General features: G+C 36.6%; 1 protein-coding gene and 1 long non-coding RNA gene across 2 annotated transcripts; both read left to right on the top strand.

Moving 5' to 3' along the window:
* The first annotated feature begins 567 nt into the window (after positions 1-567).
* Positions 568-6,303, top strand: LOC127644641 (insulin-like growth factor-binding protein 1). The gene is made up of 4 exons (XM_052127922.1): positions 568-958; positions 1,529-1,671; positions 2,263-2,391; positions 2,655-6,303. Exons 1-4 carry the CDS (start codon positions 625-627, stop codon positions 2,778-2,780), a joined length of 732 nt encoding a protein of 243 aa, XP_051983882.1. The 5' UTR covers positions 568-624; the 3' UTR covers positions 2,781-6,303.
* Positions 6,304-8,776: 2,473 nt separating this feature from the next.
* LOC127644646 (uncharacterized) lies at positions 8,777-15,806 on the top strand. The gene is made up of 4 exons (XR_007970696.1): positions 8,777-9,929; positions 10,086-10,209; positions 15,607-15,651; positions 15,737-15,806. It is a non-coding gene; the product is annotated as an uncharacterized LOC127644646 (long non-coding RNA).
* Positions 15,807-16,379: the final 573 nt, after the last annotated feature.

Raw genomic sequence — 16,379 nt, 5'->3', positions numbered from 1 at the left:
TGCTATTGAAGTGTCCAAAGTTTGCTGTAGATCGGAGTGACTAATACTACACCAGGAAACTCTTAATTTCCATGCAGCACCTCATGACAAACATTTTTTGATTGCTGAAGACCTTAAAGGAATCCATCCTGTTATGCAATGACCAGATGACCTTGTTTTTGTGACCCAACTCAAACTGTGGTCAAAACAGCTTTGTGATATGTTTGCTAAAGTAACTCCAGTTGTGTGATGAACAAAAATGTGGATAGTGTTTTAAATCTCCATTATGTTACTAATTTAGGTGTTATAAAAGTAGCAGTATCAAGATCAAAGTGGGGATTGGTGTAGTTGGATGATGTTTTGGGACGTGAGGCAAACAATGACATGTTATTTCATATTGTGGAAAATCACAGTGGCACACTCCGTTCTAGGGTAAATATTGACGTCCACTTCAAGTATATGCAATCAGAGTGAACCTACGGGCTGCAGACAGAATAATTAATACAGATGGTGAGTGTGTCAATGATTAACTTCTCTGAGGTCATGTTACAGCATAAAAACTCAGCACACATCCACAGAGAACCAGATCTGACCAACACAAGGCCAAACACTCCGTTCGACACAAAATAGTTGCTTTCTTTGGCTATGCGAGCATTGTGTTTGTTGGTGGTGTTCGTGAGCATCATCTGGCTGGCAGAGCTTTCACCTGTGGTTGGGCCAGAGCCCATCCGGTGTGCTCCATGCTCCCAAGATCATCTCGGCACCTGTCCCGCGGTGTCCTCTGACTGTCCGGAAGTGCTGAGAGAGCCCGGCTGCGGATGCTGTTTAGCTTGTGCTCTGAAGAAAGGTGAGTCCTGTGAAGTCTACACAGCACATTGCGGCACTGGATTGCGCTGCTTGCCGAGGCCTGATGACTCACGCCCGCTCCATGCTCTGACCCGTGGACAAGCCATCTGTACTGAATACGACGAGACTAAAGGTGCAACTCTATATGGCATCAATTAATTAGTGGAGCTTTGAGCCAATGCAAAAGGGCATATTCAAAATCTGCTTTTTTTACTCTACCTGTTTTTCCCACAATAAATCCACATAGACTGTATGTAAATTTATAGTCAGTACTTGTACTATTTGTTGAAGACTTGTTTTTATTTGTTGGTCACATCTACTTGAATTTGTTGTCTGTATATTCTTATAAATTTTCCAATAAGTATAATTCCAATATGTAGCCAATATCCCCAGCCAATATCTACATAAGCCAATATCTATATTTATTATTAGTATTTATTGTTTGCTAAATGTTTGTACTTATTGGCACATGTTACAGCCCTGTAGCCAATATCTACATTTATTATTATTATTTATTGTTTGCTAAATGTTTGTACTTATTGGCACATGTGACTTTGTCTTTTCTTGTAAGACCATGCTCTTACGGCAGTATCATGATGCGGAACTTTATTGTAACACACACACAACACTACACTACACTACACTGGAGAGAAATTACTAAAACCTATATTGACTTTTATTTGTCTCTGAAATCTCTTTCTAGATGACAAAGATATCACACCTGACCAGGGCTCCTTGCATTATCTGCTGGGTCTCAACCGACCACTTGATCCACAGTACGCAGCAGAGGCACAAGAGAGCATCAAGGCCAAAGTGAATTCAATCCTAAAGAAACTGGTCCAACAGGTACATATAAAGCATCATGCAGCCATAAATTATTGCATTGCTGGGTCAGGAAATACCTTACTCAATACCTGAGATTTCTTAGCCTTACTGGTCGAAGTTGTTGAGTTTTTAGGTACTAAAGCGGAGTTTGGTTTGAATTTATTAAATGAGCTGTGCACCCTAAACCATTTCACTTTTGGGTTCCACATATAGTTATTTGATACATTTTGTATGCCAGAAAATCCAGGAAATTGCTACATTGTCCAGTTGACTCGATGTTCCTCTACTAAGGAATAAAAGGAAACACAAATTTTGTTTCTAGGTCATTCGCTTCAAAAGTTATTTGCATAATGCGCAAGTTTGAACTGATGGTGGAGATAGAGGGTTTGAGTTAGAGACTCCAAATTGGCCTGAAATTCATTTTCAAATTTTACATTACCAGTGTGCCAAATTTCACAACTTTTTACCATATGGATATATGGGCTGCCATAGACTCCAAATCAGAGGATGCAGAATAATAATAACAACAATAAGAAGAAAATGAACCGATACAATAATTTGAGTAATTTGTGGATTTAGTTTTCTTTTCTATCTTTTTTTATTTTCATCTAGGGTCCATGTCACTCTGAATTGCATGTCTCTTTGGACATCATTACTGAATCACAGCAGACATTAGGCGAGAAGTTCACAACTTTCTACCTCCCTAACTGTGACAAGCTTGGGTTCTACAAGGTCAAACAGGTGGGTTTTCCTCTCCATCCAACTTTAGCAGCAAAATTAAGCTACAATTATGTATGCAAATTTGTTATTTGAAAAACATATTTCATCAATTGAGGCTCAGTTTTTGTGTTATGCTAAAAGATAGTATGTACACAACAGTACATTACATGGATCTGGGCAATCTGTTGTTTATAAGCAGTTGCCGCCTTGATTATCTCGCACACTGCTGTGGGCCTTTACATATACTGTATTATATTGTGACACTGCTTTTGTTGCTTTATCAGTGTGAGACGTCTCTGATTGGCCAGCTGCCACGCTGTTGGTGTGTGTCTTCCTGGAACGGAAAGAGAATTCCAGGCACTGATGATTTAACGGGAGATGCCCAATGTCATCAAGAGGTCACACACTGAAGAGTAAAGCTTTAACTGAGAAAGGACGTTACCCTTAAGTTGTATTTGCATTCCATATATATATATATATATATATATATGTGTGTGTGTATATATCTATTTATTCTTATATGTACATGGGTGTTACATGGTTTTAATATTTATAAAATAGCGTTTTCAAACTGAACAACTCTATTGCTGAACACTGCATATCTTCACCTCAGCAAGATCCAAATCTAGGTCTTCAAATAGTTGAATACAGTGGCGGCTCCTGAAAAAATTCTCAGGGGGGGCAATTTTTCTGATAATGATTAAGGTGACCCATTCAATGGGTACATATTTCCCCTCTAGCTACATAAGTTACAGGTGGTAAGAAATTAGCATCCAGGAGCCATCATAAGCAAAAATGACATGGCTCCACAATTAATTATTCCACTTATTCATTACTTACATTAATCCAATGTTGTGTGATGTAAAATAACTAAACAGGACACATTTTTAAAAAGATATGTCCAGCAACAACAAAGACGGGGGCAGCATATAAGTCACTACCAGAAGCATTTATTGACTGATCTCAAAAGTAATCTAAGTTATCACAGTACAAATAATCAAAGGTGTTCTTTCACATTCCTCAACACTGCATAAACGATCTGCATTTCCATAAACAAATAAAATATCAGCTTAAAATACAAGTAGACAAATTGTTGAGAGAAGTGGATCTTTAGAACTACATTTTCTGGAATGTAGGATATCACCAAATTGCTACTTAATAAAAGCAAAGTAACTTCTGCCTTCTTGTATAGATTTGTGAAAATGTACATGAACAGTGATAGACATTTTGCCTGAAAGCAGCATTTGAAAATAATTTCTAGAAAGGTAAACGGCTATTTGTATGGCTTTGTAAATATGAACAACCATATTCTGGCCATTTGTATAGATTTGTAAAAATGAACATGAACAGATTTTCTTTAACGTTTTTTTGAATGAATGAAAAATAACTATTTAAAACAACATCAACTGTGAACTGATTTGGTGTGTGTGTGTTAAAGAGACAGACAGGGAGAGAGCGAGAGAGAGAGAGAGAGAGAGGCTACATTATTTGTACTGAAACTGTGCTGTTCTCTCTTTCAATACAGCAAACGGTCAATTACTTTATCATTGAAATCAGGCATGTTGAGGACGAGTTCCCTCTTCATGGAAAACATGGCCAGTGCATTCAGACGTTCCTGGCCCATTGAATTTTGCAGGAATGTCTTAACTCGTGTCAAAGTTGAGAAACATCTCTCGGCTTCAGCTGTTGTCATGGGAGTAGTTATGAGGATGTTCAACAGAGTCACAGTCTCAGAGACTGTCTACTGGAGGTTGTAGCTCATGAGAACCTGGTACAGTGCACCACAGCAGCCCTTGAATTCAGGATTCTCATAGATCAGAGAGAGTTCTGTCTTGAGTTTTGCCTTGTTCAGCATGGGTATGCGTTCACAGTGGCATTCAGAGCCTCATCAGGAAATTAATGGCAGTACCTTTCAAACATATCTGCTTGCAGTAAGGTAGCACTCACAAGGTGGCCAGTGAAAGAGAACCTTGCTTTGGTGTGATCCAGGATGGTGTCGCAGACCTCTTCAGGCATCCTCTTCTGTCAAAGCCGTTCTGGGACTTTTGGCTCCTGTTGCTACTTGCAGCTGCTGTTGAGAGGAGTCCCTGAAGGCAAACAGACCAATGTGTTTGTTAGGCTATGTACAGTACTGTAGTCTATATGATGCACAGGTATATGCAATTAATCCACGTATAGTACCAAGATTTCAGTTCCACTTAAAATGGGCAGGGATGCATATAGTCTTTAGTGTTTAAGTTAGCCTTTGAGTCTCACCTAGCCTGGATGTTCAGCACAGTATATAAAGTAAGCCAGATTACACCACTGGCTATATATAATGAGAATAATGTAATTTCTAACACAAATGCAGTCTCCTTTCATGCATACATTTTCAAATGACAGCTCTGCTTTGAGAACGATAGAATATTGTTTAATCTTACCTTATGGCCTGCACACTTTGTGAAGCTGTCGATGGCATGTTTGATGAAGACAGCATCGATGTCCTTCTTCTGGAGCTTCTGATACAGAGTATCGTCGTGGGGCATGATTTTGTGAAAAAGCCACAGGAAAAAAATTAAATCAGATCGGACAAGAAAATATTAACTTTTTTGCTGCGAGAAGTAACTTGCTGCATTATCAAATTCAGCTGATGCACATAGCAATGCACATAATGGGCATGCTTAAAATGCTCACGTACCTTTTGCTGCACACCAGCCTTCTCTCCACCATCACACTGGCTCCATCGTAAGATGCGCAATGAGTTTAACTTGGCAAAAATACTGTTCAGTCTCTCCAAAAGCACACTGGCAATTGAGGTTGATTCTGAGATGGGAAGAAACTCAAAAAAGTGTTCCTGTATTTTATGGTTGCTATCGATGTACCTCAGCACAAGCACCAGCTGTGTCTGTGTAGAAACGTCCGTGGTCTCATCAGCTTGGAATGGCTACAAAGTTCGCCGACTTCATCTCCTCAACAATATGTTCCCTCACGACCGCTAGCATACACTCCAGTAGCTCGTTTTGAATGGTCTTTGATGTGCCCTTGAAAACTTTAGCATTTTTAAGATGCCCATCAAACACCTCATCTAACTGTGCCACAAAGTTGACCAGTCCAAGAAAAATACCAGGGTTGGTGGAGCCCTCAGTTTCATCTTTGCCTCGCAAAGCACACTCAAGTGGTGCTGTCTGCCGTGCCGCCTTCAGGGTGAAAAAGGGAGGGGTAGCAGAAGACTGCATTGGCTACGTCGCAGCCTGCTAGCCAGGTTTTTCGTTCGTACCCATTTTTGGAAAATCCTCGGGTGTAGGACTTTTTCCCCCTTTAGTAGAAACCTGTTGATTGAATACATTTGGTCTGGGAGGTCCTAATTGTTTTGTTATCGTTATCTTGATTCGTTCGCAGACTAAAAGGAACTTCTTTCAAAGAGACAATCGAGTTGCACTGAACGCTAGCCATCTTGACAGTAGTACGTGAATTGATTGACGCTGCTACCCGCTCTTTTCTTAGATACGCTCATGGTTACATTATGTATGACGAAAGCGCTTAATTGCAAGCCCTCCCGGAACCCATAGTCAATAATGCTGCCTCAATCTTTGATGGGAACGAGCGTTCTGATTCAGTATATATATCAAGATAATCCTGTAAGAACCTTATCTATAATCTACATTATATATTTTATTGGTTGTGATTTGTAAGTTTCATTTTAATGGTCTTTTATTTTATTTCACTTTGTTTTAAGCAAATGTCTTCCTCTTCAAGTTTTTGTTGCTGTTTTATTACGTTAGGCTTTAAACTAGAGGCGAAAAAAAAAATCTAGCCTGATCGTAATACTTTTAATCACATTATCACTTTATGGATTCCTGTAATACTTTTAATGCAATGTAAAGTGTTTTGACCTACTGTGCTGCTGTATTTATTCTGAAAACCATTATTGTATTGATTACAAAAATGTCTGTATGGTCTCAAAAGTTTCTTTCAATAAAACTATAGAAATTGTACAGATATTTTTCAGAAGACTAGAAACCTTTAGACATAATTTTATTACACAAGATTCAAGAATTCTTTCTCTTTAAGAATACAGACTCACCATTCCATTGCCATTTTAGATATGTTCATTTAAAATATCGCTCTATCCCTGTGCTTGTTGTTAGATAATCCGTCTAAAGAATATTCTGTCTATTATTTGGTTGAATTCATTATTCAATTTGAAGTCAATCTGTTGTGCCTTTCCAAATAATGTTTTCCACTTTGGACACATCCCAACAATTTTTTAATACCATAGTGATAACTATAATAAATATGTAAGAACAAGCAGCTCTACAAATAAGTACACTTTCATTTCATCTAGTTCATTAGTATTTCTCAGTAAGTATTCATCTAAATACAGAGTAACACAGACACTGTAACATAAAGTGTGACATTAATATGCAAAGAGATTTGAGACACACTACATTTATCCAAAATATTCTTAAATGGATATTTCCCTCAAAAATGATTCTCTCATCATTTACTCACTCTCATGTCATCCCAGATGTAGTATGACAGTATGACTTACTTTCTTCTGCAGAACACTAATAGGGCCGATATAACACTAATATGCTCCTGTTGCGTCAATGGTTTATATTGTATTTACAACATGTTCTTGCAGCTGTATTTGAGTACACTACGAATCATGAACTTCTAAATTATGAATCAGGTACAGTTTTTCACAATTGCTAAGACATTTCTTGAAAACTTCTCACAACTTTAAACAAAACCAAATCTTCAAACTACATTCACAAAACCCCTGACTCTTCTGGCAAAATCAAGCAATTGCCTCAAAACCATTTCATCTGTGCTTTCAGATCATACACACAGCCAGTCAATATAAAAACACTACTATATCCAATACATGTTTTCTGATGTAAACACATTTTGCAATTGCAGAAAAAAACAAAAAACTAATACAAAGTAATCACAACATACAGTTTTTTAAATTTAATTTAATTTAATTTCTGAATGCTCGGTGGCCTAAACTCATTTGTCAAATCAATCAGTCTATCTTGTGTCCATAAACAAGTTCAGATAGTTAGACACCATTTGCAAATCACATCCACACTTTCTGCAAAACTCTAAACACATTCTCACTCACTAAAACATATTTGGCACCGTGATGCACTTGTGTTGCTAAATGGTAAACATGGGCAGCAAAAGTTAAACACAACTACAACACTTGTTTTTAATAATGTGATCAAACCAATATCAGGACATTCAGAGAAGAGAACAGATAAGTGTTTCTTTATTACGGTGGCCGACAGAGCTCAACGTGCTGCAACCTAAAGAAGACGCATGCAAATAGAAAAAAACGCATGCAAATAAAAAAACAAATTAAGAAAACATCTTCATCAGTTTCACAACACACGTGTGCTCCAAATATTCACAACACAACAAAATACAGAAACGCGCTGCAAAGTAACACAGAACACAACGGAAATGTTTCCGGGGGAACCAAATAAGTGACGAACCTGGCTGGGACGTGCTTACAGTAAAGAACTGATATTGACAAGAAGTGAAAGCCTATATATATTTTTTTATAAATAAACTATAATATTAAAATAATATTGTAATATATTGTATATAGAAATAATATTATAATATTATATTGGAATATTATACTTTTTTATAGTTCTTCTACTCTTTGCTTACAGCTCAAAATTCTACTTTATTTTATTTTATTTATTTTAACTTTTTTTCCCGCAAAACATACAGAGATTAATTTTTTATGACATACAACTTGTATACAATATACAAAATGTATTAACAATATGTTCAATATCATCAGAAATGAGAAAAGAACAATGAGCTGAAAACTAAAATAAATAAAAAGATAGAGAAGAAGAACATGAAGGAAAGATATTAATCTTTACATCAGTTACACCAGAGCCATTCTCTCCATGGCTCTGAGTTACACTATACAAATTGTTTAATGTTATGTTTAAATATTCATAAAGAAAAGTTTCATAAGAAGGTGTAGGTAATGTAGGGTCCAATGTTTTAAAGTTGAGACACTGACACACAGATATATAACGGATATATAAAACGCATATTTTAACAGTTTTTTTGTAAAGTAAAAATAAATTTATTTGCAACCGTTATGATAACAGAATTATATTTCTGTCCTCAGAACAGCTATTCAACTGATGGACAACGTGCTGCGTTGTCATGGGAACATCCCAGGTGAAAATAATAATGTTGGAAGTTGTCAAATGGCACACTAGTGCCATGCTCACTCCAAAGTCCCACTTGAAGAGCTCTGCCGTCTGCCCTTCGAAGGGAGTAGGGCATAGGGATGCTCACGTGCAATAAGCACGTCCCAGCGCGGTTCGTCACTTATTTGGTTCCCCCGGAAACATTTCCGTTGTGTTCTGTGTTACTTGCAGCGCGTTTCTGTATTTGGTTGTGTTGTGAGCTTTTGCAGCGCGTTTCTGTATTTTGTTGTGTTGTGAATATTTGGAGCACACGTGTGTTGTGAAACTGATGAAGATGTTTTCTTAATTTGCGGGTGTTTTTTTTTTATTTGCATGCGTTTTTTTCTATTTGCATGCGTCTTCTTTAGGTTGCAGCACGTTGAGCTCTGTCGGTATTGTAGAATAATCATTTTTTAGATGGTATAATAATCATTCTTAGATATCAAAATACTTATATGAGTTTCTAGGCCTTTGTGTGAGCCAGGAGAGAGCATATGAGGTTACTAAAAGTGTTGATGCTGCAGAGAACACAAAGAATGGTATACAACCTTGAAATACAGGATGTACTTATTTAATCAGTTATTATATGAATGGTGTCTTGTATTCTTGCAGCTGGTGTTTTGCTGTTTCTGTTAATTAGTAGTATTCTAACATATATCTTTGGTGTATTTCCTTTATGCTGACACGTATCTCTAAAATATATGGTGTGTCTCATTAAAATACAGGATGCACTTCTTACGAAAACACTTTTAATAAGTTAGATATCTCTTATATGATATGTTTCTGGCATGGTGTTTTACCCTGATGAGTTAAATATCTTTGGAGCTTGTATTTTCTTTCATTAATCAAATGATACTGTGTATGAACAAACAAGGCCGCCTCATTATGAGGGTACACTGAAATGTAGGGCAAAGGTAAAAGGTATGTGATGGGGACATGGCTGTTTGTATCATACACAGGTTTTCTAAAATTGATGCACTTTTACCATGAACTTATGTCAAAAATAAGTGGAGTTACCAGTTGATGTATGTTTTTTAAAAAATAATTAGATGGGGGACTTTCCACCAATATTTAATTAGTAAGGAAAATAGAACATATTGGTGGCGAAGGAAAGAGACAAGAGCAATTATTCTATTGGTCAGAGATAATGGGCAAGAAGATAACAAAAAGGTATATAACTGAGAACTCAGGAGGATAGAGTCAGAACAATCAGCTGACTGGTCTCTTGTTTGTTGGTGATCAATAAACTACAGCTTTGGCATCTGGAACTCAAGACTCTGAAAATTTGCTTCAACTTAGAGAAACTCTTCGCAATATTCCACGACATCGGCCACCGTACTTTTTTACTGTATTTTGGTAATTTGAAAGATTACTGTATACATATGATTCAGTACATCATTTTGTCAATAAAAAGAGGACTGGGAGAAAAAAGAAAACCTTTCTTACCATACAACATTTTACATACAGAAAAAATTGTTATTGACATTATTTCTATATGTATACGTTTGTAAGGGCATTTGGTGTGCTCCATGCTCCCAAGATCATCTCGGCACCTGTCCCGCGGTGTCCTCTGACTGTCCGGAAGTGCTGAGAGAGCCCGGCTGCGGATGCTGTTTAGCTTGTGCTCTGAAGAAAGGTGAGTCCTGTGGAGCAAAATCCAAGTCAGTGAGAGATTCATTCTGCCTCAGCATCATGCTTATATTTTATACACTTGGTTTGATCACATCATTAGAAACAAGTGTGAAGAATTTTGAGTAATTGTGTGTAAACGATGACAACTGTGTTGTAGTTGTGTTTAACTTTTTCCGCACGTGTTTAGCAACACAAATATTCAGACCAAGTCTGCAAAACTGCAAGCACATTATCTGATTTATACTCAGTTTGCAATTGTAAAACACCTTAGACACATCATTCAATACTAACAGTGTTAGAAAACACTGCCACTCAAAATGCCACTCTCACTTACCGATTACCTACATCCAGTGCTCACGTGTGAAAACACATTTAACTAATTTCTTCACTTAGAAATCAGAAAAAAAAAAAACTTGAGATGAATATACTGTGCAAAGTTTTAAGAAAGAAATAAGTTTTTTCCCCACCTTGCATTTCTGTTTATAGTGTAAATATGGACTGAATATGCATACATATTGTATATATTTGTGCACATACATACACATGAGTGCTATGACAAACTGTTGTGCACTACACTGAACATGCAAAAGACACAAGATAATAGTGTTTTACATTTGTCACATCCGTGTGTACAGTAGTTGACGTGTATAAGGGCTAATAATTTGACGTTTTGTGTGTAGAGTTTTGATAGATATTATCGTTAGATCTGTATACAATCCATACAATGCGTGGAAACAAGTTTGTGTGTGCGTGCGTATGTGTGTGTATGTTTAGAGGTTTTGTGTAGAGTTTAGAGTTTACAAGGAGCCATCGTTTCAGAAATCGTGTGTAAGCAATTGTCAAAAACTGTAAACAAAAAGCGCAGTACCGTTTTTCAACACTAGATGCCTCAAGTGGTCCACATAACTCATAATCAACTGATAGCTTACAGTTTTTCTCGATCAGATTTACACATTATTCCTAACTACACTGCTTGCCCAATTATTAGGCAAGTGAGTATTCTGATCTTGTCATTATTTCCATGCACATTTTCCAACTCCAAACTTCAATAAATTGAATGCTTATTGGATTCACTCATTTTCAGGTGGTATGTATTTGTGTAATGAGGGAGGGTGTGGCGAAAGTGGCTAACACAGTATATCAAGGTGTGCATAATTATTAGGCAGCTTCATTACCTCAGGTAAAATGGGCCAACAATGAGATTTAGCTGACACTGAAAAGTCAAGTCTTGTAAAATGACTTTCAGACAGATGCAACACTCTTGAAATAGCTAAACTATTGAGGCGTGACAACTGGACAATCAAATGTTTTGTTGCGAAGAAAAGGCGCAAATTAACTGCAAAAGACTTGAGAAGAATTAAAAAGGAAACGAAATAGGAAACTAACATGCTACCAAATTCCAGAACTGCATCCTACCAGGAGTGTCCAGAAGTACAAGGTGTCAAGTTCTCAGAGACATGGCCAAGGTCAAGAAGGCTGAAACAGGACCACTCTGAATATATTAACAAGTTGAAGCGTCAGGATTGGGCAAATAAATACATGAAAACATATTTTTCAAAGGTTTTCTGGACAGATGAAATGAGAGTGATTCTTGATGGACCAGATGGATGGGCCCGTGGCTGGATCAGTAGGGACACAGGGCACCACATCGAATCAGGTGCCAGCAAGGTGGAGGAGGGGTACTGGTATGGGCTGCTATCATTAAGGATGAGGTAGTTGGACCTTTTCGAGCTGAAGATGGACTGAAATTCAACTCTCAAACCTACTGCCAGTTTCTGGAAAGGACTATCTTCAAGCAGTTGTACAGGGAGAATTCCTCAGCATTCAAGAAGGCCATGATCTTTATGCAGGACAATGCTCCATCACGTGCATCCAAGTACTCCACTGCTTGGCTAGCCAGTAAGGGACTCAAAGATACCCAAATAATGACTTGGTCCCCTTCCTCACCTGACTTAAATCCTACTGAGAACTTGTGGGCCCTTCTCAAACGTGAGATTTACAGTGAGAGAAGACAATGCACCTCTTTGAACAGCATTTGGGAGGCTGTGGTTGCTGTTTCAGCGAAAGATGTTCGTGAACAGATCAAGAAACTGACAGACTCCATAGATGGAAGGCTCATGGCAGTTATTGAAAAGAAGGGTAGCTATATTGGTCACTGAATATTTTTGAAAGGCCAAAAATGTTTTTTAATTGTCATTTTGTGTTACCTATTTGTTGCACCTACTCTAAAAATTGAGAATAAACAATTGAGTTGGTAGAAATAATTTTTGTAAATTAGTTGCCTAATAATTGTGCACACTAATAATTGGGCACACATATATTCCCCTGAATAGACAACACTCACTTTTTCTTTGTTAAACATTCAGGTTTGAGGTTCAATAACATTTTGGATTGACTGAGAGCATTGTGTTTATTCAACAATAAAATTAATAATGAAGAATACAATTTGCCTAATAATTGGAAGTAGTATGTATTATGTACGTTGTGACAAAAAATGATTTATGGCCCTGATTTATGGTTTAATTGCTGTACATTTGACCTTTCCCTCCGCCCCCCTCCCTCCCTCCGGCAGTTGTAGGCTACATGCTGTGATATGGTGTGTCTGTTCTGATACCCCCATATGTGTATTTAAAAGAGTAGAAAGATTATTAATCTTTAATGGAAAACTGAGATGACAAAAAAAGTAGTATTACGTTTAAAATGTGTTTAAATGATGTCTTTATTGGGGTTTAATGCTTGGTGAAAAACTGTTTTGTTTTTTTAAACTTTTGACAAAGAGAAGAAAATGTGTATTTAAACATTACGTTGTCTAACACATCTCTAGCAATGTCACTTTAAAGATGCTGAACAAAAACATAAAATGTATTTAAAAATTGTATTTCAACAAAGAGCATTTTAAATAGCATAAATTGTAAAATGCAGCATAAAATCTACCGTTTAAAATCCTTTCATGAACTCATTCAGCGATAAGTGATGTAAGTAAGACGATGTTTAACATTAACCTAGCAAACATGATACATTTTCTAAAAACATAATATATATTTTTAACTATATAAGACAGAAATCTTACACGACTCCGTTTAAAGTCCTTTCACGATCTCAGTCCAAAATGACAATGGCGTGAGACAAGCCCCTCTGCGGGGGTGGGGCTTAACCCCTCCTAATCTTAGGACGTGTGTTTTAAAGGTTTAAATGTATTTAACGAAAACTTTGACATTTTGTTTTAAAAAAGCGTATCAAGTTGGCAAATACAACAAAGGCACTCTAAAATTATAAAAACTTTAACAACATTCACTAGAAAATACAGTATTTTGGTAAACAGGTTTATTTTATATATAATTCTGACTGAAATATCTTTAATACACAAGTTTGTTACATTTTTTATTTTTTAACCATGAGATTCTAAAACAGTGGATACTGAATGATATTAGTTAACAAATAGGTTTATTTTACGCAAACAGGCGATACTGGTTGCAGTCTCATTCAGACGTTCACTTTAAAAAAGAATAAACGATTAACAAGTGTTATTTACTTTTACCAGAGACGTATTTTAAACCAAATAGTATGAGTTTTCATTGAAATAGTATGCATTATAAATTGTAACTTTAACACGTGTTGTATTGCATTTTTTCCAATCAAAATTATTTCAGGAGTGCATCCAAATTGATAAGGCGTTTTTTATCCAGTCCTTAAGAGCTGAGCAGCGGGGATTCAGTTTTCATGCTGCGGGGTAATTCATTTTATGATTCAGACATAAAGGCGACAAAATGACTGGGGGTTAATTAAATTTGTATTTTGACCAGACCTTAGGGTTGTTAATTGGATCTGTGTTCATGGGGTGAATATGCGCCAAGATTTCGAAGTGTCAATTTAAAGCTTTGATCTCTGGATATTTCACAACTGGGGTTTGGTATAGTCTATCCACAGTCCTTTTAAATGATTCAGCCACAGATTAAACTATCAAACGTCCCAATGTTGCATTATTCAGTTCTAAAATAACTTTTAACTAAACATATTAATATTGTAAATTAATGCGTCCTTTCTTCACGCGCAACTGCCTACTAAAAGCTAATTCTGACAAAATATCTTTAATACAAACGTTTGTTACATTTTTTATTTTTAACCATGAGATTCTAAAACAGTGGATACTGAATGATATTAGTTTATTTTACGCAAACAGAGTATACTGGCTGAGCAGTCTCATTCAGACGTTCACTTTAAAAAACGAATAAGCGATTAACAAGGGTTATTTACTTTTACCAGAGACTAAAACGTATTTTAAACCAAATAGTATGAGTTTTCATTGAAATAGTATGCATTATAAATTGTAGCTTTAACACGTGTTGTATTGCATTTTTCCAATCAAAATTATTTCAGGAGTGCATCCAAATTGATAAGGCGTTTTTGATCCAATCCTTAAGACGCTGAGCAGCGGGGATTCGTTTTCATGCTGCGGGGTAATTCATTTTATGATTCAGACATAAAGGCGACGATCGACAGATGTTTTGTGGCGAGGATGTGTAGTGAAGACGCACCAAGAGTTCGAAGTATCAATTTAAATCTTTGATCTCTTAATTTTTCACAAAGGGTGTTTTGATGTCATGACAGTCCTTTTAAATGATTTCAGGCACAGATTAAACTATCAAACGTCCCAATGTTGCATTATTCAGTTCTAAAAGAGGTTTTAACTAAACATATTAATATTGTAAATTAATGGGTCCTTTCTTCACGCAGCAACCGCCTACTAAAAACAAGCTAATAGGCCTACATTCAATAATATTATAATAAAAACAGCCGCTGAGTTAAATCACTAGACAGAAAGATGTGCGGTCGTTTAAATGTATGAAAACAAAATGAGATCAATTGTTGTCTAAGAAAAGTGTATTTTTCTGTTGAGAATTATATAAAAGAGACATGAATAAAACTTTTTTTTATATAGGTCATTTTGAACTTTTGAAAGTTTTAAACTTTTATATAGGTCATTTTGAGTTTGTCGCGATGCTTCATGAACCCAGATTTAAACAGAAGATGGCGCCAGATAGCTGTGGTGTGATTGTGAAACTTTGTGACAAAAAATTATATATGACCTATGCTTTATGACTTAATTGCAGTACCTTTGAACTTTTAATTCCTCCACTCCCCTCCCCAACCCCTCCCTCCGGCAGTGAGTGAGTGAAGGTCTTCTTATGGGGAGAACTCAGCCTATTTAAACAGACTTTAAGTGTGTGTGGTCATCATTTACAGCTGAACCAGACGGACGCATCTGTAGAACACGGGTGATTGCACTTTAAAATGGCGTTTATTTTCAGAAGTATGTGATTTTTTAAATATTGATGTTTTACATTTTGGTACCTTGATTTTTAACAGGCGTTTAAATCATTTTTATTTGTACGTAATTTAGGACCTATCAACGATTATGAAAACTTGGATCGCATCGATCAACTGCGTAAGTTTACATAAAGATCATTTTTATGTATTTATATATTAGAATTGCTTAGTACTGATGTGAATATTTTCTATTTGTTTTTCAGTGACTGAACCATTAATTAATGAAACAACGGGTCAGAGCAAATCTGTCAACAGATGTGTACTGCAAGGTATGTATACATTATTTGTGTTCTATTTTGATTATGCAATATTGATAAAACAAAAATGTATTTTCTGTGTTTGTAGATATTTCAAGCGTCGACTTGTCAACGCTTGTCTCACAACCGGGCTTTGCTACACCCAAACCGAAGACATCACTGTCACTCAGTTCACGGAGACGCAACAAACCCGTTAGTCCTATTCCGAGGATTTCACGAAGCCCTCGATTACATGTTGTACCCCCAGCTGGAAACGGTGCAAGACACTATTTTGGAGAAAAAAACATCGGTCTTCATCAGGAGAAAGGAGAAGCGATCAAACAACGTTACGTCAAATACCTTCTGTGTTAAACGAATCAGTTGGTGAGTACGATTCACACTAACATCATTAAAAATGGTAACCCCTTGCTAATGCACATATTCTCATTCTTTATATAGATTTGTACGCTACCGGTTTTCAAATTGACGAAGACCCCACAGCAATCTTCAATAATGATGCGTTACGTGAGGGAGTGGGGCGCTCTTAACCAACCCATACTTCCAGACAACACCGATAATGCTGTCTCATCACACGGCGGGGCTGTGGTGC

This window comes from Xyrauchen texanus, chromosome 6, assembly GCF_025860055.1.
Source record: "Xyrauchen texanus isolate HMW12.3.18 chromosome 6, RBS_HiC_50CHRs, whole genome shotgun sequence".
Classification (NCBI taxonomy): Eukaryota; Metazoa; Chordata; class Actinopteri; order Cypriniformes; family Catostomidae; genus Xyrauchen; species Xyrauchen texanus.
Note: the sequence above shows the minus strand (reverse complement) of the source record. Positions and strands in the feature narration are given on the sequence as shown.